This window comes from Maniola hyperantus, chromosome 7, assembly GCF_902806685.2.
Source record: "Maniola hyperantus chromosome 7, iAphHyp1.2, whole genome shotgun sequence".
Classification (NCBI taxonomy): Eukaryota; Metazoa; Arthropoda; class Insecta; order Lepidoptera; family Nymphalidae; genus Maniola; species Maniola hyperantus.
In genome coordinates this window covers 8973773-8998864 of record NC_048542.1, presented here as the reverse complement: position 1 = coordinate 8998864, position 25092 = coordinate 8973773, and the positions used below count along the sequence as shown (strand labels likewise).

Sequence of the window (25092 nt, the reverse complement as noted above, 5' to 3'; positions counted from 1 at the left end):
TATTATAAACTAGGATAAAAATAATGACGTAAACTGAAAAAACAAATTAAATCGATCAAATAACAAAAAAGTTATAAGCAGTTAAATATTTTTGATTAGACAGAGATATCGATATAGCATTTTGACGTCACACCTCACTAATGCCATAGTAGCTTCGTGCGGTTTCATACTAATTACCAAATTACCAAAATTAAAATTCCTGTAACTTTGTAAATCTTTATTGGATTTTAATATTTTTTCCAGCGTACGTCATTATTTTTATCCTAGTTTATAATAAAGTAATAATATTTATCAAATTCAAAAGCATTATTTATTAGATATAGATAAATAGATAAAATCAGTACTCTTATTATAAATGCGAAAGTGTGTTTGTTTGTTGGTTAGTTAGTTTGTCCTTCAATCACGTCGCAACGGTGCAACGGATTGACGTGATTTTTTGCATGGGTATAGATATAGACCTGGAGAGTGACATAGGCTACTTTTTATCCCAGAAAATCAAAGAGTTCCCACGGGATTTTTAAATAACCTAATTCCACGTGGATATAGTCGCGGGCATCAGTTAGTAAACAATAAATTATGATTATAGGAACAAAAGGCGGCCCGCGAGGCGGCGGTGGGCGCGCGACGCCAGGCGTTGGAGGCGGCGCGTAAGAAGCACGTGGCGAGCCTGCTGGAGCGGCGCAAGGAGCGCGACGCGCGGGTCGAGGAGCTCAAGGAGTTGAAGAAGCAGGAGAGAGACGACGCGGCGAGGGAGAGAGTGAGTGTCTACCCTTAGAGCAATCACGCACACATCCGATCCGAGTCCGTGAAAATACGTTCCGAAGTAGTCATAGAACTATTTGTATGGTAGCTAAATCCGACTTCTCTCCGTCTTTTTTTAACTTTTTGTGTCAAATTTCATGTCAAAAGTACGATTTTAGTCCTTTAAGCATAAGTCAGAAAAGCAGGTTGAATTTAACTAATTTTATAAGTTATTAAAATGTTCCCTCGTATAAAGCTTGCACGTGGATATAGATCACAACGTGTAGAGGCTAATCGAGAGATTTAATCTTTATTATAACCTAACTGCAATATTAACTTGATTAGGGCACAATTGCTATTGTAACCACTTAATCAAAATAACGACCTAAACACAAAAAGTATTTAATAGTCGTCGAGTCTCGAGTCGGAACGAGACTGGCTTAAAAACCTTCAAACACTGGTATTTATACAAATCGATTCAAGATGGCTCCCCGCCACAGATCGCGTGACATCGGATGAGTCAAATATTGTCCAATTCATTAAACTAACTTCAATAAGCTAACAGTCCTTATTTTAAAGGTGAACCATACTTTTGAAATGACAGTTGACCCATAGAGTTAAAATGGCTCGTAAGGAGTCATTTTGTACGGACTATATAATATGTATGCAAACCACTTGAGCGATGACATGAGTGCTCGTGATTTGTCATCTATCTACTAATTTTATATCAATGTGTACAACAGAACATGCCGCGTTATTTTAATTTAGTAGAGATAGTAAAAAGAATCATCAAAATCGGTTCATATTTGGCGAAGAAATCGCTTAACAGTCGAATTGAGAACCTCCTTCTTTTTGAAATTGGTTAAAAACATGATCATGGGACAGCTAGCTCAAAAGGATGGAATTTAATTTTATTGAAAAAAAAGAAAAAAAAAAATTTCGCCCAACGTGGGGCTCGAACCCACGACCCTGAGATTAAGAGTCTCATGCTCTACCGACTGAGCTAGCCGGGCTGTGTGTTAGGGCCCCAAAAAGCGATATGGAATGTTGTATGTCTGTAATATTATGTTTTTTTTTTTAAAATAATATTAGCCATGTTAAATAACTAATATTCCCCTTTCCTCTCCAACTAAGCGCCAGGCTTGTGCTAGGAGTAGGTACAACAATAGTGCAACGGGCGGGGTTTGAACCGTCGACCTTTCGGTTTTCAGTCCACTCCTTTACCGGTTGAGCTATTGAGGCTCATTTGTTATAATTACTAGCTGATGATGATAGACGTTGGGGTCCCAAAGTACTGAAATGGCGACATTGCACCGGAAGGCGCAGCGTTGGAAGACCCCCACTAGATGAACGAAAGACATCAGACGAGTCGCAGGGATCCGCTGGATTCAGGTGGCGCAAGACCGTGATGCGTGGAAGTCTACAAGAGACCTGTCCAGCAGTGGACGTCTATCGGTTGACGATGATGATGATGATGACTAGCTGATGTGTCCGCCTTTGTCCGCATGGATTTCGTTTTTTCTTTCACTATCCCAGGTAAAAAGTGTATCCAGGATGTAAGCTATCACTGTGTCAAATTTCGTCAAGATTTTTTTTAGTAAACACTTTAGAAACACTTTCGCATTTATAATACTAGTATGGATGTAATTACTCAGTTATCAGTATCACTCTTATTCCAATAGGCAGAAGGAGTAAAATCCCGCCTCTCGGCCTTAGCCGCGGCCGCGGAGTTGGAAGCGGACGCACTTCGGTCTCGAATTCGAGACAAACAAGACGCAAGCCAGCAGAGACTTGAATCGCATCTACAGGCCATTCGAGAAAAAGCCACTGGCCCCAGACAGGCGGTAAGATACATCCACAGAATACTGAATAGCAGGCTGGTACCAGGCATTGGTAACCTTTCGACCTGGCTCCTCCTTCACCTTTCTATCACACCGCTGGGATTTGGAACGCCCCTTCAGCATCTGTTTTTCCCTCCAATTATAATCATCATCATCATGGTCAACCCATCGCCGGCTACTACTACAGAGCACGGGTCTCCTCTCAGATTGAGAAGGGTTTTGGCCATAGTCTACCACACTGGCCATGTGCGGATTGGTAGACTTCACACACCTTTGAGAACATTATGGAGAACTCTCAGGCATGCAGGTTTCCTCACGATGTTTTCCTTTACCGTGGCGGACTATGGCCAAACCCTTCTCATTCGCTATTAAAATAGACTAATTCGTTAAATAATTCCTTATTTTATGTATTTGTCTTAGGATAGTTAGATGATAGATGAAATCTGAACTGCGATCGATGCCTGAGTAAAATTAAAATTGAACTTATCTTTGCCAGACAACATCCGAGAGCCAAGACCAAAATTCAAAAGAGGAGGAAGAGGAAACTCTTAGACTAGATCAAGAGAGGAAAGAGCGAGAGAAACAGAAAATGATCAAAAAGAAGGCGAGGAAGCTGAAACAAAAACTATTGCTCGTGTAAGTGACCTATACCGCACGGCATAATCTCAGGTATAATTCATACCCTGATTGCCATGTCGACCTGTCGCAAACTATATGTTATGTCTGCTTCGTGGTAGGATTCCATCCCGAATCCACCTGGCTAGCGACCGTCCCCTCCTTTCCCAAACCCCCGAATGGTGTGATGTGGCCATTGGGCCCGTTGACCTGGAGACCATCGTTGCTGCGTCATTCGTCAAATTCTTGAAAAGTCTTTAACGCACTTGCATTTCCTCTCGTGCTGCAAATGTTCATGGGCGGCGGTTACCACTTAACATCAGGTGATCCGCCTGCTCGTTTGACCGCTATTTTTTATTTTATTTAAAAGTCGTAGACTGTAACATTTTCACGCCCATCCATTTAGCCGATTTAAATGTTTAGTGGAGCAATAGCTTGCATCCCGGAGACTGACTTAGGCTACTTTTTCAAAAGATCACGAAGATCCCACGGGATCTAATTAGTACAGAGATAGCTTGAATCAATTAAATATCAGCACAAGCAATGTTTTTCTTTTTGATAAATTGATATCCCTTTACAGCGGCAGCACAAACCCAATCTGCGAGGATAACATAACAACACTCGACACATTCCTGAACCAAGCGACCAGCAAAGTATACCGCGTGATTAGCTCAATACGACATGTTATCGCCCCGTTAGCTGTCGAAACCAAACTCACCAACGGCATGGAAGACGAGGGTGAATGCTTCACCAATGGTACCAGTAAAAAAAAGAAAAAATCCAAACCTATGAACGGCGACGCGAACAATGAACCAGGCAAGGAAAATGAACCAAAAAAGCATGAAACGAATACAAATACAGAATTCAGAATAGAACCGAGTAGTAGTAAAGAGTATATAGACGAAGCACCTAAACAACTGGATGAGAAGATTCAAGAAGTTGCGAAAGAGTCGAAAAAGAAGAAGAAGAAAAAGAAAAATGGTGAAGATAAACTGACGTCATGCGTTGCCGGTTCTGTTTGTAGTTCTATGAGTGACATGAGTCGGACCAGCGGGAGAAGTGACAGGAAAGCCAAAGTTGATTTGGATTTGCCTTTCTTGGAGAAACAGATAAATGAACTTTTTCGATTGATGGAGAGACATGAAAAGGTTAGTTTTTAGGGTTCCGTACCCCAAAAGGACAAAAGGAACCCTTATAGGATCATTTTGTTGTCTGTCTATCTGTTAAGAAAACCTGTGGGGTACTTCCCGTTGACCTAGAATCATGAAATTTGGCAGGTATGTATGTCTTATAGCACACGTAAGGGGGAAAATCCGAATACCGTGTATTTGTGGTTACATCACACGAAAAAAAAGAATATAAGAAATACCTTTACCAGTGCATTCTAAAACATGAGTGACACAGGCTATATTTTATTAAAAAAAAAATTGAGATCCCTATGGAAATTATCGTTACCCGTGCGAAGCTGGGGCGAATAGCTAGTATGGAATAAATTGCCCAAGGATGTGGTTATGTTAAGCTCTGTTAACCAGTTCAAGAGTACATTGGACAAACAAACATTTGGAAAACTCGAAGCATTCCTGATATAGACGCATCACCGAAAGCTGCTCAGACTTAGGCAAAGTCAAAGTGCGCTCCATAGATCTCAACCTTAGTCTATCTAAATATACAAAAGGAAAGGTGACTGACTAACTGACTGACTGACTGACTGATCTATCAACGCACAGCTCAAACTACTGGACGGATCAGGCTGAAATTTGGCATGCAGATAGCTTTTATGACGTAGGCATCCGCTAGGAAAGGATTTTTGAAAATTCAACCCCTAAGGGGGTGAAATAGAGGTTTGAAATTTGTGTAGTCCAAGTCGCGAGCATAAGCTAGTAATAATAATAATAAGTTGGGCACAGCTAAGTGAAATAAAAATCTCTTTCTTCTTTTGTAGAATAATAAGACTGAAAAGTTGGCAGTGCAAAGGTTCCAAGCAGTAAAAGTGATATCACAATTGCTCGCAGTTGCTGCCGAGAAAGAAGACCTCAACCCACCCATATCAGCCAAGTGAGTTTGAGATGAGTGACACTTTCTTACGTTAGCGTTTTTATTGTTTAGTATTGGTTTAGTTAGGTTGGGTAGCAAGGACTAATTATTATTATTATTGTTGAAAAACATTGACATAGCTTCAGATTTACAATTAATTTTTTTTTTATTTTCGTGTATTTATATCATTAATTATTTCATGTTTCGCATAATATAGTGCGCGCAAAACAGTTAGTCCGATCTGAACACAAGCCATTCGTGTGCGCATTGTACAAAAACAGATGTCTGCTGGGGTTGTGCATTTAACCTGCGCAAACCGCCGTGTTGCAACTTCAGATAAGACTACTTTTTGTGCCGATTCGAAGCGTCACACCGAACGTTGGGAATTTGAATTAACACTTTGTATCAAATGGTCCTCATGTTGGTACTATGTTGAAATGAAATGATTTGAAATGATTGAAATGATTTGTTCATCATATGTTGATCAATGTCTTATCACTGCAGCGCCAAAATGGCGAAAACAAGTTGCTTCAAAACATGACGGGAATCGCAGGCTCACCATACTTGCACAGTTCAGGTTAGGGAACTTGTAACAAAACATCGAGGCTTCGACGTCACTGGCAGGCGTCAAATACAGACGCTAGGGAGGCTATGAAACTACAATTTTTCTTTGATTTCACGTCACCCATAGCCTAATGTTTGACATATCGTCGATTCAGGATGAATAGTGAAAAAATATTTATTTAACAAAACAGTTTTGACAAATTTAAACATTTTCTAATGGTACCCACACTAGGTAGTCCTGTGTCGTGGGTACCTAATCTCGGATCAAACCGAGAGTTCCCTCACTCTAGTTAACTCTGAGATGCGGCCCAGCTGAGAGCGGGTGCGTGCAGCGGAGCAGTCGGCGCGTAGAACAAAGGCTTGGATGCAAGACGCGCGGACTCTTCCTAATTGAGAGCGGGTCCGAGCGGAATGGAGAGTATGGCATCGCGCCCGCTGGCCACCCCAACAGGACGCACCCGCTCCCAGCTGGGCCGCAGACTTTACAGATTACTTGCATCAGCAGAGGTCAGTGAGCAGGCGCCTATGGTTATAATATGCAGTTACTGTATTTGTTGTCAGGTGTCTCACAACCGCCGTGACGCTGGTGTCTCGCGTGATGACGTCATGCACGGCCACGGCAGCTCAAGTCCTCTCCACCAACACTTGCGTGCATACGGCCACGCTGCTGGCTAGGCAAATGGTAAGCTCTTGCCTTGTTTTAATGATGCCCGCGACTTCGTCCGTGTGGATTTAGGTTTTTAAAAACTCCCAGCGAACTCTTCGATTTTCCGGGATAAGAAGTAGCCTATAACTGTCTCCGAGATGCATGCTATCTCTGTACCAAACAGATGATGTCCGCGACTTTTTCGGCGTGAAATTAGATTTTCAAAAATCCCGTGGTAGCTCCTAGATTTTCCAGGACAAAAGTAGCCCATGCCTATCCTCAGAATTTTTGGCTATCTCCGTACTCATCAAAACTATTGGTTAAAGATATAAGGTTCGGAGGGGCCGCAAAAAGCTAGCAAACAAACACGTTTGCGCTTATAAAATATTGTGGATCCCGTAGCTGTGATAGCCTAGTGGTTAGGTCGTCCGCCTTCTAATCAGAGGTCGGGGGTTTTCGGAGTTATGTGCGGTTTTATTAATTAAATATAGTGATATTTTACGGTGAAGGAAAACATCGTGAAGAAACCTGCATGCCTGAGAGTTCTCCATTATGTTCTCAAAGGTGTGTGAACTGTGAAGTCTACCAATCAGCACATGGCCAGCGTGGTAGACTATGGCGAAAACCCTTCTCATTCTGAGAGGAGACCCGTGCTCTGTAGTGAGCTGGCGATGGGTTGATCATGATGATGATGATGGATCCCGTTATGAAAAAGTAACTTCAAATATTATGTAATGTGAATTCACTTTGGCCATAAACTAAAGACGGCCTAATCAAAAGTTTTGTACCAATTTGATAAAAGGGGAAACTCAAGGTAAGGGGTAAAGAACATTTTTACGCACGATAAGTTTTGATATCCTTCAATCAGGTACGTAGTAGACCATTTTCGACTTGCTGCTGTGATTGATTTTACGAGTTTAGTTCTTTTTCGGAAGGGTTTGAAACGTCCTCAATTCCGACTGACTATTTTTTCGACTCAACAATTTTTATGTACCTACTCGTAATAAAAATATATTTGATAGTTTTTGTTTTTGAGCATCAAAAATCAAAACATTTTTATTTAATTCTTTTACATGTACTTTTGAATCGTCAAATGCATCTACCACTGCACTGGTTCAGAATGCCTTTATTTTATTCATATGATTATTCCGTCATTATGATGAATATTTTTGGGTATAATATTATTCATCATCATCATGATCAACCCATCTCCGGCTCACTACAGAGCACGGGTCTCCTCTCAGAGTGAGAAGGGTTTTGGCCATAGTCTACCACGCAGCGCTGGCCGTGTGCGGATAGGTAGACTTCACACACCTTTGAGAATATTATGGAGAACTCTCAGGCATATAGGTTTCCTCTCGATGTTTTCCTCCACCGTTAAAGAAAGTGATATTTAATTACTTAAAGCGCGTTATACTCCGAAAAGTTTAGAGGTGCGTGCCCGGGATCGAACCCCCTGGCCTCCGCCGATTAGAAGGCGGACGTCTGAACCACTATCACAACTTATAATATTATTACATACTAGCTTATTCCCGCGACTTCGTCTGTGTGGACCACATAAATTTCAAACAACTGTTTTACCCCTTTAGCGATTGATCTTTCAAAAATCCTCTCTTAGCGGATGTCTACGTCATAATAGCTATCTGCATGCCAAATTTCAGCCCGATCCGTCCAGTAGTTCGAGCTGTGCGTTGATAGATCAGTCAGTCAGTCAGTTACCTTTTCCTTTTATATATATAGACTAGCTTATGCTCGTGACTTCGTCCGCGTGGACTACACAAATTTCGATCCCCTATTTCACCCCCTTAGGGGTTGAATTTTCAAAAATCCTTTCTTAGCGGATACCTACGTCATAATAACTATCTACATACCAAATTTCGACCCGATCCGTCCGGTAGTTTGAGCTGTGCGTTGATAGATCAGTCAGTCAGTCAGTCAGTCAGTCACCTTTTCTTTTTATATATTTAGATTAATAAATCATGAACATTTTTGTGATATGTTTGTGTATTTAAGTGTGTAGAGTATACTTTACTGTGATAATAATTATTTGTTATGTATATGACGATTTTGTATGTTGTTTTACACGGTGTTAGGTCGCACGTGTAAAAGACACGACCCACCTTTGTACGCAGGGTTGTCACGTCTATCTATTCTTGAACTATCGTTTTCTGAATATCAATGAATCTGCAACGTGAAATGAACCCTATTATATTTAAATGATTCATAATAACATAATAAAACAATTAAAAACCCCTGACAAAAAAACCCTCTAAAAAGAAAACAAATAATATGTATTGGCCGTATAAGTAGTAATATTTTAATCCGAGCCTGGTCGATTCGTGGGACCCTTATAGTAACTCACTAACCTATAGGCTATAGTAGGTACGTATCTACAAGCCATCTTTGTGACGGTTCATCCGTTTAGGAGCTACGATGCCACAGACATATACACAGATAAACAGAATAACTTCTAACACCTCGCTTTTTGGAACAGGATTTATTAAAATGAAAGTTATTTATATTAATTACGGACCAATGTTAAATATCGATTACTTACTGACTTACAAGTACTATTCATTTATCTCGTAGGTGGGCATAGGTAGTGGCGTCACTGATGATACGATTTCAGTCATTATTGTTTTTTGATTAATATGTAATTTTTTGCCATACTTATAAATTGGTTATCCATTCTAATATTATAAATGCGAAAGTGTGTCTGTCTGTCTGTCTGCTTGCCTTTCACGGCCCAACCGTTCAACCGATTTTGACGAAATTTAGTACAGAGATAGCTTGCATCCCGGGGAAGGACATAGCCCGATAGGCTCCTTTTTATCCCGAAAAATCAAAGAGTTCCCACGGGATTTTTAAAAACCGAAATCCACGCGGACGAAGTCGTGGGCATCCTCTAGTAAATAATAATTTATTGACATTTATTTTGTAAAAATAGTGATGATACTAAATTGTTGCGGACTTTTGAATGCCAGTAGTATACTCAAACGGGTCACAACGGCAGGCCGATTCAGAACCCTTCGATAACATACCGTGTCGATACGATTTGGTATCGATCTCGTATCGAAAAAAAATTGTCGTGCAATTCAGAACGTTCGATCGAAGGATACGATTCGATGTCGATTACGGTACCGTTATCGATAAAATACATTGCGATTACATGAGCATTTACTAAGTATGCTATTTTACCAAAATATTACTTGTTTTTAAATTCATGTAAAGCATAAATAAATTACTTTTAATCATCTTGAAGGTAACTAAAGTCATTATTTAAAATGATAACCTAATAAGTTATTGATTTCAAAAGAAGAATCGAAATATAGTTACTACTAAAGTTTAAGTTTCTATTACAACTATCCTCGTAAATACCACACAGATGTCAAACATCTGTCAATCAATTTTAGTTTGAATTAATTGTAAATTTTTTCGGGCGGTTTTTAGAGTTCCGTACCCGAAGGGTGCCAACGGGATTTTATTACTCCATAGTCCGTCCGTCTATCTATCAGCGGTCTGTATCTCGTGAACTATAATAGGTAGAGAGTTGGATTTTTCATGGATGTGTATTTCTATTGCCACTATACAACAAAATATAATAAAAATTTCAAAATGGTCGCCATGAAAATTAAAAATAAATAAAAACTCTTGTACGATGGGACGGAAGTTCCGTACCATTCCACGGAACCCTTCGTGTGCGAGTCTCACTCGCACTTGACCGATTTTTTATTTTTGCTTAATTATTTAAGTCTCAGAAGACTTGTATAGTCTTAATTTCATCTTCTTAGACTCCTTAAAATTGTGGCCCCGAACATTTTTTTACGAAATAACAGTATCTAACGCGGTACGTAGGTGAACAACAGGATATCCGATGCCCTGTAGCTTTCGATAAGTAATCATCCAAAATTATCGGACGTTCGGATAATCTTCGTAATACGTAAGTTCGATTCGGTTTCGGTTTCGACAACTTTACTGTCGATACGGTTATTCTGAATTGAAAATACATCTTATCGTACGACAACTTACCGAATCGATCGATAATTATGTTATCGAGGTGTTCTGAATCGGCCTGCGGGTCACAGTTGAGTTTTATTAATATCTTTTGAGTGACAACCCTGAACAGTCTCCGTAGCGGCAAGTGTGGGCGGGCGCCTTGAAAGCACCGCTAATGCATCCAGAGGGAGCGTTCACACAAGCCACTGTACTTTTTGTTTTGCTAGTGGCATAGCTACAAACAAGCAAATGCGAACTTGTTAAATGATCATCGAGTCGGACTCGCACACGAAGGGTTCTATACTACCGTACAAGTACAACACTATGTACTTTTTATTTTATTTTAATTTCCATGGCGACCATTTTGAAAGAACGGCAATAGAAATACATACTGTGTGTAAATTCCAACTCTTTAACTATTCCCTACGGTTCATGTGATACAGCCTGCTGACAGACAGACAGACGGATAGACAGCGGAGGTTTAGTAATAGGGTCCGTTCTGGGACGGAACCCTACAAAGTATATAAAATAAATCAAATAAATAAAGAGTCTTATAACACTTTTAATTTAATGCTATTTCGTGTAAGTAGCTTGAGATAAATTAACAATAGGTACAGAGTAACAAACAACACTTGGCTAAAAATACCCTATGGACTGGATGTGAAAGTAATTAAATGTGTAGTATATTTGTTTGAGAATTTCAGTAAGTATTGGTTTTATTTAAAAATAATAACATTAAATTATCAGAAGTTAAAAACATAAAGAAGCAAATATAAAAATTCTGTCCCAAATTTTAAAATGCCCATGTTATTAAGCTTAAGGTCGATTGCATTTTGGATGCCTTACCATAACAATTTGATTCGTACGAACACGCACTAACAATCCCGACCTTCCAAGTAGATACTATGGGAGCGCGCAGACTTTGTGCGAGGTAGTCGTACCTACTTATATTACGTGCGAATAGTTCCCACATCCGAAAACAATCTGAATTTGTTCAGATTTTTAAATACACTTTCGTGCGTTAGACATGCAAAATAAATGTAGAATAAAGTATATTAACTTGGTTTATTGACACAAATGTTTGTGGGATCAACATAGGATCAAAGACGAGAATTATCTTGAAGATACAGAATATTCATCAGCATCACGCACCAAAGAGAACTTCACACACATATCACCGGGACCTTGCCTACTTCACCTATTTGTAATTTAACGGAGAAAAACTTATTCAGTGTGTGCGCTCAATTCGTACGACCCATAAGTTCATACGTTTTCGTACGGTACAAATTTTCATCGAATTACGGTTAACCCAATTTAAAACAACTTATAAAAACTTCCGTTCGGCGTCGGCTATGTTGATTGTCGTTATCATTAATGTCATCTTTATTTTTTGTACATTTTTTGCACGTCGGCGCATTCTAGTTGTTTACGAGCTCTGAATCGAAACATCGTTATGATAAAATCTCGATACGCGCCAAATTTGTTATTTCATGGCTCTTTTGCTCCCTTTCTGCATAATGACGCCTGTATTTAATTCCACTTATTATACGAAATCAGTGAAAATTTATATGATCGAAATTTTGTTTTGAAACTTTTTGCTGGTGATCTTTTATTAACATCGCCCATTTGTGTACACTTTAATAATGTACTAATACTCCGATTTTTAAGTAGGCAATAAGACGGGAGAATTAACGAGAAATAAGAATATTTTTTAAAGTCGATGGCAAGGCCAAGGCATTGCCATCGACTTTTACGTAAAACTTTTACTTTTAAAAAACGTTTACAATTTACATACCTCATATTTGTAGATATTAATAGGGTATTTGACATGTTTAAAAAGTAAAAAATATTACCTATTTAAATGTCCCGCGAAAACTCTTACTTGACAATATGGCGCCTCATACGTCATTTTGACGTCACCTATTGGTAAACTTTGTTGACTACTATACACGCAACTGTTTACGAACACTTGACATCAGCCACTCGGCCAATCGCAGTCGTTTACCATTACGTGACTAAAATAGAAAAAAATTTCATTTTCTTTGTCGATTTTCTCTTAAAATATCTCGTATTTTCTTAACTGACTAAATAGGTGGTTTCCAAAATTTATATTCAACACGGATGCCATCAATAGATCCTATATTTTACATGCTGTCAAATACTCTATTGATGTAATGGTGATAGTAGACTTAAATAAATAGTTAATACTATAAGCAAGTGCACTTGCTTGATTGAAACTAGCATAGGAAACGTTTGGAACGCTCCCGATCCCTAATGTCCTTTCCTCTGACACTGTACACACGTAACCCCTAATGGTGACTATGTCTTGCATTTTATATACATCTCCTTGTTTATATACCTAGTTAAAAGTAGTTTACTTGAGTAATGTGTGGCCGAGTTGCAACAGAGCATATCAATAGAACGCGCTCTTTCACGCCAATTTGAGGGCATGTACGGGTAGTCAGTACATATTTGATATCTTCATCAAACTAGTGATACGTAGGAAAATCCAACTGGACTTTTTCCTATTAGGTGACCCAAGTATGCTCTTTCCACAACACGACCTTCTCCCATTCTCGGTGTCCAAGCCAGCGGAGTCTCGCCGATTTGGTCTCTCCAATTGTATTGGGTTCGGCCACTAGTCTATCTCGTGGTTCTTATAATATGAGATACGTGTTGCTACAAATGAAAATTGGACTATTCAAAGTTCGATTTGTGTTCGATTCGATTTGTAAAGTGCTTAAGTTAGTTTTTGAAATCCTACCAACAATCACAACACAAAGTAAGCACGACTATTTAATATTAAAATATCGAGTGGTCACCTAATTTATTTAAAACTAAACGATGCCCGCGACTTCGTCCGCGTGGATTTAGATTGTAAGAAATCCCGTGGGAACTCTTTAATTTTCTAAAAAGTAGCCTGTGTCCTTCCCCGGGATGCAAGCTATCTCTGTACCAAATTTCGTTAAAATCAGTTGAACGGATGGGCCGTGAATTATTATAGCAGACAGACAGACAGAAAGACACACTTTCGAATTTATAATATTAGTATTAGTATGGATGAAACTTGTAAACATTCACGCACACGCAAAAATATAGGTACATACACACACGCACGCTAACTACGCTAAGCTGGACTTTTTGAAAAACCGTACCTACTTAGTGAGGGAGGGCCTGCTTTATCGAGAAAACTCAACTCACAAAGTTTCTAGACCCAGTGGTTTGAGCTGTTCGTCGCTCTCAATCAGTCCGTTTATCCTTTTTATAGTTTTCTTATAGATTTTATTGCAATTTTTGTATAGTCCGCGACAGGTTGAGATGGCAATCGGGTTATGAAGTGGAGGGACGCCCCGCACACCGGCACGACCCGCACCGGGCTAGCGCGGGGACTGTGCGGGTGTGCAGAGCGTTACCTCCCGATTGCCATCTTGACCTATCGCGCACTATAGCTATTTCGTCTCTGTCTCAGGAGAAAGACCTACTATCTGACGTGAGGGAGATGGAGCTAGCAAAACAACTTATCGACAGTATATCTGTGGCACTAGACGCTGTGCTCTGCGCTACCCGGATGCACGAGGGCGACGGGACCAGACCTAAGGAGGAGTCTGAGATCCTGGCCGAGTTGAGGAATAGAGCTCACCAGATTATCAGGTTAGTTAGCCTTTGCTGATATTTATCTTACTCTTGAAATGCTGTGATAGCCTAGCGGTTAGGACGTCCGCCTTCTAATCGGAGGTCGGGGGTTCGATCCCGGGCACGCACCTCTAACTTTTCGGAGCTATGTGCGTTTTAATTAATTAAATATCACTTGCTTTAACGGTGAAGGAAAACATTGTGAGGAAACCTGCATGCCTGAGAGTTCTCCATAATGTTCTCAAAGGTGTGTGAAGTCTACCAATCCGCACATGGCCAGCGTGGTAGACTATGGCCAAAACCCTTCTTACTCTGAGAGGAGAACCGTGCTCTGTATTGAGCCGGTGATGGGTTGATCATGATGATGATGATGATCTAACTCTTTCCATACGGTCGTCTTAGGGCGTTTGTGCGCTCATCCGTGTTCGGTTTGTATCCGTGATTCTTCGAAGTGGCCGTCATACAAATACGTACATTCGATTCGTATACTTTTGCCGGAACCGTCAAATCACGGATAAGTGTAAAACGCCCTTACTCTACGTTTGAGCCAATCAACATCCACTGAATATAATTGTGTTCCGTTTAAGGTGTTCATATAACATGATATTGTGGCGCTTGGAACTTGGCGTTTGTACTTTTTGACAGGAAACTATAATGTAAAGAAACATGTGTTCTCACCACGACTCCCGCCCTCTCCAATTTGTATAATTTTAACCGACTTCAAAAAGGAGGAGGTTCTCAATTCGTCGGAATCTTTTTTTTTTATGTATGTTCCCCGATTACTCGAAGACGCCTGGACCGATTTTGAAAATTATTTTTTAATAACTTACTTATGCTCGCGACTTAGTCCGCGTGGACTACACAAATTTCAAACCCCTTATTTCACCCCCCTTAGAAGGTGAATTTTCAAAAATTCTTTCTTAGCGGATGCCTACGTCATAATAGCTATCTGCATGCCAAATTTCAGCCCGATCCGTCCAGTAGTTTGAGCTGTGCGTTGATAGATCAGTCAGTCAGTCAGTCAGTCAATCAGTCAGTCACCTTTTCCTTTTATATATTTAGATATAAAAACGTCAAAGTTTGTATGCTTGAATGTTTGTTACTCTTTTACAGCACAATTACTGAACAGCCCCCCAATTGTGTAAGAATAACCATTTCATGGCTATCGCAATCGTTAAGAAATTCTGCCATTTGATTGGTTGATTCGCTGTTTACATTTTTTCACAGCCAATCAAAGGGCAGAATTCTTGACGATTGCGATAGTCATGAAATGGTTATTCTTACACAATTGGGGGGCAGGTTTGGCTGCTTGAAATGGAGATAACTTATTCAGGCCCTGAATCGATACTTGGAAAATCAAATAATTCCCACGGGATTTTTGGAAAACCCAAATCTAGCTAGCAGACAGACAAACACACTTTCGCATTTATTATATTAGTATGGAAGCATGGATTAGATTTTTTCTCGCTTGGTGTAAAATACCGTAATGCACATAAGGACTAATTTCCTTTGACACTTTCTTTGACATACTCCGGGGTAGTCATAATCTAATTTGTCTAATGCACTAGCACTCACCGCCCCTCGTTTTTGGGCGGGCGGGTTTAGTAAAAAATATAGACGGAGGGTTTTAGCAATACTTTTTGAAATTTTCTGAACTTGTAATGTTGCTGAATAGTGCAAATTCCGTTGCAAAGTGACAAATTTAATTACCTACTAGCTTATTACCACGACTTTGTCCACATGGACTACACAAATTTCGAACCCCTATTTTACCCCCTTAAGGGTTGAATTTTCAAAAATCCTTTCTTAGCGGATGTCTAATGGTGACATAATATTATATATCTCTCGCGCCATCGTCTAACATCCCTGGGTAAAAGTCAGCCTTAAATCGAAAACTGAAAAGAATCGAAAAGTAAACGCCATTACTAAAAGCCTTAAAAGAATGCACATACTAGAATTGGACGAGAGATGAACATTGAACATACTCGATAATCTACAACGCGAAAGGGAAGGATATGTATCTACTGGAATGCCCCCTTTTATAAATTTTAAACTAAACCACCAACTTAACCAAAATCTGATTAATCTGATTATGGCTAGAAAGCCGATGGCAGATAGATTTATTGAAAAAAAAAACCGAAAATTAAATAAAGATTATGCATTGCCTCATAATAAACTAAGACAAATAAACAATAAATGTGCCAATACAAATAAAAGAATAAAAATGGGAATAAAAGCTTAACACCCTATCAAACAGTAGGTGCGCTATTCAGAATCCTATTTAATTAAGGGCGTAGGTACAACAATATATGGCCCTCTTTTGTATGGAGTAACGCGACGCTTTCACTGCCAATGTTTTGGTACGTCACTCATTGCTCTTTGTTTCTTGCCTGATTTGCAGAACCTTATAGGTACATATATCTAATATACTGACGACCCTGGTCAAGTGGTCAGGTACTGGTTTAATTTCTGAAAAGCCTTTCTTAGTAGGGGTCTAATGCTGAGATCTATAAAGCGAACTTTGAGTTTGCTCAGATCTAAGACATTTAAAACGAGGCAGTGTTATATCGCTGACATAAATCTCTCTCGTTTTCTCTTAATTCTGAGCAAAGTTCAAATAGATCTCGGCCTAAGTTATAGAAAAAAATCTACATGTTAAAGCTCATGTTTCAAGTCCCACCAGTTTTAGTTGTACTTATAGAAAAAAAAAATTAAAACATTGTTATATAAGTATGGGCATGACCGAGCTTTTGTCTTTTGCTTGGCTTCTTTCAGATTCTACCTGCAGGAACCTCAGGTTTGACACTTATCCAGATAAATTCGGGGAATAGGATTACCTGATATGTAATGATTGCTATAAATCCATTATCATAAATCCAATTTAATCGATTTAATATGGATTGTTTTATGACACGTAACTTTTATGGCTAAAAGGCTAAAAATCAATTACTTTCCAATTAAATAGACCTAAAAGCTTACCAACTGTATCGAGAACTCTCGATCGACAATAGAATCGAGTGTCGGAATCGAATTAAGTACTCGATTTGATTACCTCTCCGCCTCGATAATGCTATTATTCTCTTAGTATTCGCGATTGTGCTTTGTACTGTCGGCGAACTTTTTCAAAGCTACATTGTGCCAGGTCTGAATGTTGGTTAGTTACCACATGGCAAATTATACTGCCAAATAACAGTGTTTCAATACGATGTAGCGTAATACCTTCTTCTCAGTCGTAACGCTCTTGACAGAGCGATTGTGGTCTTTGCGTAAATGTTATGGCACTCTTGATTATACTCGTACATCTCCACTCCTTCCTAACAGCTGCCTTCCTCGTTCACTCGTGTAGCGTGTAAGAAAACATCTACAGCAGCTCTCATATCGTCCATCCATCTCAAAGAGATCTGTCACGTTCTCTTGTGCCTTCTAGCGAGCAAGTACATAGGAGGATAGGAGTGTGGAGACTCAGTCGACAGAATCTGTAATTTTTATGGAATATGCCGTATCTATTTGCGCACGGAGTCGCCGCAACTTCGTACGCATAGACACGGTAACTTCCATTTAAATTACAGATTCTAACGGTCGCTGTTGACGAAGTTGCCGGGCGACTAGCTGTTGACTGTACGTAATCGTTCTTAGAACTCTATCGTTTCGTAGAGATCATAAATGTTAAACAAAACCATGGTCATTAGACATATTAAAAAACGCGCTGGTGAAGTCAGAGGCATCTGCTACTGGCAAAATAAAATCACAGGGTAAATGCGCATATTTCCATGTACCCTCATTCAATTCGTTTAAATATCAAAAAGCCAATGAGCCGCTTTGTAATTAGTCAGCATGTCGTCCGATCGCGACACCACGCCTACCAATTGCGAAATTAAAATGTTGAGCTCTTAATACGAGATTGCGACCATCCTGTGGTGCGGTACAGCCCATTTGTGTGGTGTTAGTGACAGCGGAAAGCGTCTCCCATAAATAAAAACATTATATGTTTTCAACGAGTACGATTAACATTGGTTTGTTACGATGCAATATGCTAAATTTTAACATTTTTTGTCTTCGGATTGAATTTAGTTTATTGAGTAAAATATATAATTTTTATGTGAAAATAGCTACGAATGAAAATGGAGAGGCTGCAGTATGTAAACGAATGTACTGCTAATATATCAATACTGTTTTTGTATCAAACGTCAAACATTAAAATCTACGTCCGCGTCGCTGATAGTGGCACCCCAACCTTTTGGGCAGCAATTTTAACAAGGACATTTTTAATTTATTAAAACGCCGCTGGTTCGATGATTATTTGATATACCAATATTTATTTTTTATTACCGCTGTTCACGTTAAGTTGGTAGGGGAGACATGATTAAAATTCTTTGTTATGAAAATCGTTCAAAGACTAATATCTTGTACAGTAATTTGATAATTACTAAATCATATTTTGTTGCTAAATAGGTGTTAACTTTGTAATCATTTATGCTATTGTGTCATTTAAAATTATTTTAATTTCTATTATTAAAAAAAATACCGTCTGCATCAGATTGTCCACATAAAACTTGAGCCTACTTTATTGCTCTCAGCGTGTTCCCAACACAACTTAATTCAATCCGTCGAAGAAACAATATTTATTCAATAGCGCATGGACAGAACAGGGGTGAGCCCCCTCTTGCATTCAATTTGTGTTTTGTCAATGATGCGCGCTCGATTTAATGGCAGGTGACGGTTATTGGAACCTTTGCCCTACTTCGCTAGTAATGACTGATGATTGTGTTACAACAGTGGTCGATAATGATTGTTTTTCTATAAAATAATCAAAACAAAACCTTCGCAGATTGAAAGCATAAAGTTAGATTAAGTCCCAGAGAATCATACGTTTGAAATACAGTTTGACCAAAAATATTTATTCAATTTTAGGCTAGTAATAAAAAAATAAAAAAATCTATGATATCCAAATAAGAAGTAAGGCAAGCCGCGGTAAATGACAGAGTAACTAAGTACATATCCTGCGGTAAACGACAAAATAAGTATATATGCATACTCGCAGTAAGTGAGAGGTTCCAAATATATTTTTAATACTTCTTAGAGCAAGAAAATAGGTAGATACTAATGGATCTAGTTTGTACCTTGTAATTTTCTAAAATGTGTTCCTAAGCAGTAGCCGTTTTACAATTTGGTGCAAAACGAAAGAAAACCAGGATGACCTAGATATAGCTCTCTTCTCACAAAATGGCGTCTTTGTTACTTAACTTGAGAGACAATGAAACAACAAGTAGGCCGTAGTTTTGAGCAATAGTAGGCCTTTTAAACTCACTTTTGGTTATTCTAAGTTTTATTTTACAAACGCCTCCAAAATGCTATCAATAACAAATGTCCAACATGAGGCCTGCCTATTGCTCTAAACTACGACTTTAAACCATCAAAATAACTATATCTGTCTCTGACACTATAATCTTCGAAATTGTGAATTTTAAAGGTTTTTTCAAAAACCGTTCGTTTAAAAATATAGTTTTTATTAGGGTTTATTTATATTTTGTTTAGAAATAAAAGTACATAGGTACATACCTGCCTACCTTCTTAATTCTAGGCTAAAAATACTTATACAAAAACCACAAAGCCTCCTTATTCATTTAGGGAGGTTTAGGTATGTACCTATGTTGCTAACAAACCTGGTGTTACTCATTGCCGCAAAAAAGCTATGCTATGCCGAATTACCATAATGCAATTGCCAATTCTCTCACCTCATTGCCCGTTTCAAAACACGCCATATGCGCGCGACGACTGTGAAATTAAATCAAAATATACCAGAAATAAAAAATATGGCACTGATTCGCGTTAATTGTACTTGCTCCATTGCCTCCCACCCTACAGTTCAACTATATTTTATTTTTGTTAACACTCGAGAATCTCTAGTCTGTTTTAGGTATTTTTGGTTTGTCTGTTTTGACATCGAAGTATACGACCCGACTGTACGACAGGAATAGGTACATTCTTCGTCATGTAGTTATAGACTGTAAAAATCAGTGTTTGCCGCCAAACTGAGGTGATCATGATACCCTGATATTTTGAGAGTTGACCACATTTTCTTTTATTTTTTCAAATACACCAAGCCTGATTATAATGTAGACCTTTGCTCTTCTTCTTCGTCTTAGTCCTACACACTCTTGGCATGTTCGTGGTTATCACGAAGTGACGTTCTTGGGGGTAGATGTTATGTGCCTCACGAGCATTCGCTACTTCTCCCTGCTGGCCGATAGACTGCTACACTCGTGCACGGGACTTTGGTAAATGTGTGGAAACAACGAAAACTGAATATTTATTTTATTTGTTAATGTTTTATTTCGTGTAAAAGAAAGTTTTAAAAGAATTCCGTGGGATCTCTTTGTTTGGGATAAACACTATTCTATGTCCGTCTTCAAGACGCAAGCTTTTTTGCCAAACTTTATGAAGATCGGTTCGTGGTTTGAGCTGTGAAAAGTTAAGACAGACAGCCAGACAGTCACAGAGTTACAAATACATTTTAGTATTCATAATATTGGTAGTTATACAGTCAGTGTAGAAATAATTTCAAACACTATTACAATTATAATAATTCTATCCAAGCAATTTGTTATTCTCCAAGAAATAAAATATAGCAAGAGTTGAACAACAATATTGCAAGTGGTAATTTTTCGGTCAAATAAAATTATTTAACCGTTATTCACACATGTGACAGGTCGCGTGCCGTCGTGTCGATGTATCCTCAAGGGTCCTAGGTTCGTTTATCGTCCCCTGTGTCGTCCTGTCTGTCATATGCAAGCGATATTCGTTGTGAAAATAGAAAAAAATCGCTATGGTTTAAAAATAAACTTCGTCTCGTCTTTTGGCCGTTAATTTGCCTCTACATAAAGCCTACCTATTGCTCGGGTATTATTATCTATTATTCTCTGTCTCAAAGCGGTGTTAGCCTAGTGGTTAAGACGTTGATAATGAAGTCGATATGTCTGAGATTCGATTCGGGGCACACCTAGTGACCTATATCTAACTTGTGTGTAGTTAAATATCACCTTTAAGGTGAACCAAAACATCTTGAGGAAACCTGCATGCCTGGAGTTCTCCATAATATTTTCAAAGGCGTGTGAAGTCTGCCAATCCGCACTTGACCAGGGTGGTCGACTAGGTATGGTCAAACCCTTCTTAGTCTGAGAGGAGACTCGTACTCAGTTGTGACCGGGCAGTGGTCTATCTGTTCTTAAAAAGGCTTCGTAGGGGATAGAAATGTTATTTTATACCCATGTTAGTAACATTACTTTTCGTACAATTTTGTATCTCTAAGAACCGATTCTCATTTTTAAGTACAATAATTTAAACCCTTATTGTAAATAAAATGGAGTTCAATTTCGTTTGCATTATATACCTAGTTTATACAATTCTACAGAATGAGCACTCACCGTAAGTAATTAGCATACGCGTGCCGGGTAATTATAATAATTGTTTGCGTTTCTCTAATTGGATTTGCGTTATATTTATTATCTGTGAGAATAATTCAGATGTTTTGTTACGATGCTTAGTTACCACCTTAGATAATAATTAATTTTATCTTCTTTGTTGATCAAACCAATATTATGCCTTCTTGTTAATTTTTCAAGTTCTGTTTCTTACGTTTGACTGCGCTTTATAATGTCTGTTCTGAGGGAATGTGATGAATGATGATACAGCTTTTAATAAAGCAGATTTTTTTGATAATCTTAATAGATATATAAAAGTAAAAGGTGACTGACTGACTGATCCATTAACGCACTACTGAACAGATTGGGCTGAAATTTGGCGTGCAGATAGCTATTATGACGTAGACATATGTAAAAATTCAACCTCTAAGAGGGTAAAATATTATGGGTTTTAAATTTGTGTAGGCCACGCGGACGAAGTCGCGGACATAAACTAGTTTCTTAATAATATAATTGATTCAGATAATGGTTCAATGTACGGGTTCAATATACCAAATGTGTTTTGAAAGTAGGTTGGCACTCTTTGCAGAAACGATTGCAGTAGTTAATGTTGTTAGCCTGAAGAGCCATTAGGCGTATTCCACAAATGGGGTTTCGCTGTATACTCCCGGGACTTGGTTCGTTTACCGGCTCGTGACTATCTCGTGTCGTAATTATAAGGTCATAGTATGAGTAAAGAATTTTGATTACTCTATATTTGCTGCCACGTCTCAAACTCTTTGTATCTATATTTTATATACCTATGAAATTCCCAGCTTCGAATACGACAAATGCTAAAACTCCGTTGAAGTCCCTGCTAAAAGTAGTCCTTTGACTCATAATATCAATTAATTATTATTCTTCTGGTGAGAAATCGAGAGCCTAAAGACGAAAGTCTTTAATTAATAAGCGTGTCCTACCTGTGATGACGTATGGCGCTGAAACGTGGACCTTATCTTATACCTATGTTTCTAACTCAGCAAGAAAGGTGTATTGACGTTTTCGTATTAAGTTGAAATTCCTCAGGTTTGTTATTTCACTATTTAAAAGTCAGCTCTAAGTTATCTAACTTTAAATTTACTTGGCGTTGCTTGCAAAGGTCGCCATTTACATTAATTCTGCACCGAAGTCATCAAGTGAGCTTTCATTTGCTGTTTTAAAGATGGTTGTTATAGTTTTATCTATCAGCCTGCATAACATGAAACTTTAACTTGTGTTAAATCTATCTGAAGGTTAATTATCTAGATTTATATTATCATTATGGAATGGGGTCACTTTAGATGGTCTAATTTTATTTCAAAGGTACATAAATAAATTTCGCAAACTACGGCCCCGATTTATAATACACTTTAATTCAAAAGCCCCATTAGTTGCGTGGAACAAATGCGGTTTCCCTGTATCCTCATGGGACTTGGTAGGTTTGGTTACGGTCGTGACTGCCCTGACTCGTGCCCGGGTCATACACACTCTTAAGAACAATATTATCCATTTGGTTGTTGTTGGTTTGAACTATCGTTTATGTAATGTGTATTCAAATTAATTACTTCAATTGTGTCACTCTCTCTCTGGTATTCCTTCATTTCTGAAAATCGCGGTCCTGGCGAAATCCCATCTCAACTTCACAAGGATCAGCTGTTTCCATTGTTCTTTGATAGTGGCCATTTTGGCTGTGTAGAACTTGCACGAAATGGACTCTATTAGCTGGTTAGACTATCTTGTTGGTGCGGCCTCTCTTGAGGTGCTGATATATCAGAGCATTCACTTAACTTAAAGAATAGTAGATATTTATCAATTTCAAATTTCTATTTTCTTGTGCTCAGGTGTATAGAAAAATATAAAAAAAAATAGTGTTTAGCAATTTTTTGTTGGAACTCATATCTTACATCTCATAAAATTTGATTGAAAAGCTCTATGGCAGTTTTTTTAAAGGTCTATATAACGGTAGTTAATAATGAGTGTTTCACTCAATAAAAATGTTTTCTAACATAACCACTCCCCCATTTCGCAAACATCTTAATCGACGTCCTGCGGTGCCTGCTGTGCTGTTGTGACCACTATGGACCTACGTAATGTTTTATTCGTGGGTCAGTTATAAAAGGATTCAATACTTTGCTGCCTGTTAAAGTCCTGCATTTAAGCTGGATTTATTGGTTTGTTTTCATAACTTCGCTCTAATAGGAATTGGTTTAATATAATTTATGTTATAAAATAAAACCATTCTATTGGTGAGTTTCTCAGACATCCCTGGCTATTTAAAACTTAAAGTCAAAGTTAGAATATGAAACTATAATAAAACCACATAAAGCTTCGTGTGAAATTGAATTTGCCCCGAACCAAACAAGACGCAAACTAGAAAACATAATAAACAATAAATTAATCAAAGAATCGTAATTACAAGTTTCGCGCTACAGCATTTCATCCCCAATTTATCGCAAGTGTCGTGTTTCCCAGCACCTGGACGTTCGCACGACACTTAACACAGACTTACACCTCCCCCAGATTGACAAGTTCGCTGACATTGTTCAAGATGCGGAATAAAATTATTTGGTGGTAATCCGCTAGAGAAATATAGCGTTCACCGTCTAGGCAAAGTCACGGAATCAATATACAAAAATTGAACGAAGAAGAATCAATATTGGCGTTTGCTACTATGCTAAAAAATATAATTTAAAAGAAACTCTAAAACCATATTAGCATTATTGCCATTCTAATGAAACCGGTTTGGGGCACATCGGTTGGATGGTTTCAAAGTCTATAACGGACACACGCAGAAACATTTTTTGTTTTATATAAAATATAGAGATTGTAAATTTAGACACTTTTTCAGAATAAAAACTGTCTTTTTATATTCCTGGTCACATGTGTTTTATGTGACATATGACGCGGAATCGAATGAAAACAATCGACTTTTTTGACCCTCGTAATCGAATCGGACAATCGAAAACAATCCACTATGACGATTATCGCCGCGTCGCTAAGTAGTCGCGACATTGAGGAGTATGGGGCCCGTTGTACTTAGGGGGTGTGAATGAGACATGCAGACGCGTGGTGTGTTAGAAAGGGACATGTGATACTCGAGTGGAGAAGTAGCGACAGATTGGCGTGCACATGTCGAGATGCGATGTGCTTTTTGCTAACTTTACGCTAGGGTTGTTTGTAGTAGGTATTTTTAGCTATCGATATTTTATGACAGTGATTTTTTTTGTATCCATAATTTTGCTGTACCGTCTATGATAATATAATTAAAAATAGGTGTACCGTGTAATATCTTGTTCTCTAACGATTGATAAAATAAAACACTAGAAATTTTCCACTACGATTCAAAAAAGGACATAGGTAGGTACTTACCTCAGCTCTTTACTTCACGTTAGGTATATTATGTATAGTTAATCATTTGTTTTATTTTTTTCTGTATGAGCGTGTATTCATGTGTATTAATTTTCCATAGTTACTTTCGATAATCTTTAGGTGCTTCTCTAAGCTCATACGTGCGCGGTTTCATGAAAGGGGAGCCGCGGGCCGAATGGCAGCACTTGTTTGTGCGATTTAATTTCATTTATCA

General features: G+C 38.5%; 2 protein-coding genes and 1 non-coding gene across 3 annotated transcripts in view; 1 reads left to right on the top strand and 2 right to left on the bottom strand.

Moving 5' to 3' along the window:
- galla-1 (cytosolic iron-sulfur assembly component galla-1) overlaps positions 1-25092 on the bottom strand; it is a 194175-nt gene that overhangs the window by 20496 nt on the left and 148587 nt on the right. The window lies entirely within an intron of this gene.
- Positions 1-25092, top strand: part of ssp3 (short spindle 3) — a 52970-nt gene that overhangs the window by 9631 nt on the left and 18247 nt on the right. Inside the window, exons 9-15 of the mRNA XM_034970654.2 lie at positions 587-757; positions 2424-2585; positions 3079-3218; positions 3778-4345; positions 5140-5252; positions 6357-6477; positions 13907-14088. Coding sequence (XP_034826545.1) covers positions 587-757; positions 2424-2585; positions 3079-3218; positions 3778-4345; positions 5140-5252; positions 6357-6477; positions 13907-14088 — 1457 coding nt within the window. The remainder of the gene's footprint in view (positions 1-586; positions 758-2423; positions 2586-3078; positions 3219-3777; positions 4346-5139; positions 5253-6356; positions 6478-13906; positions 14089-25092) is intronic.
- On the bottom strand, positions 1682-1754 carry TRNAK-CUU (transfer RNA lysine (anticodon CUU)). Its single transcript has one exon. It is a non-coding gene; the product is annotated as a tRNA-Lys (tRNA).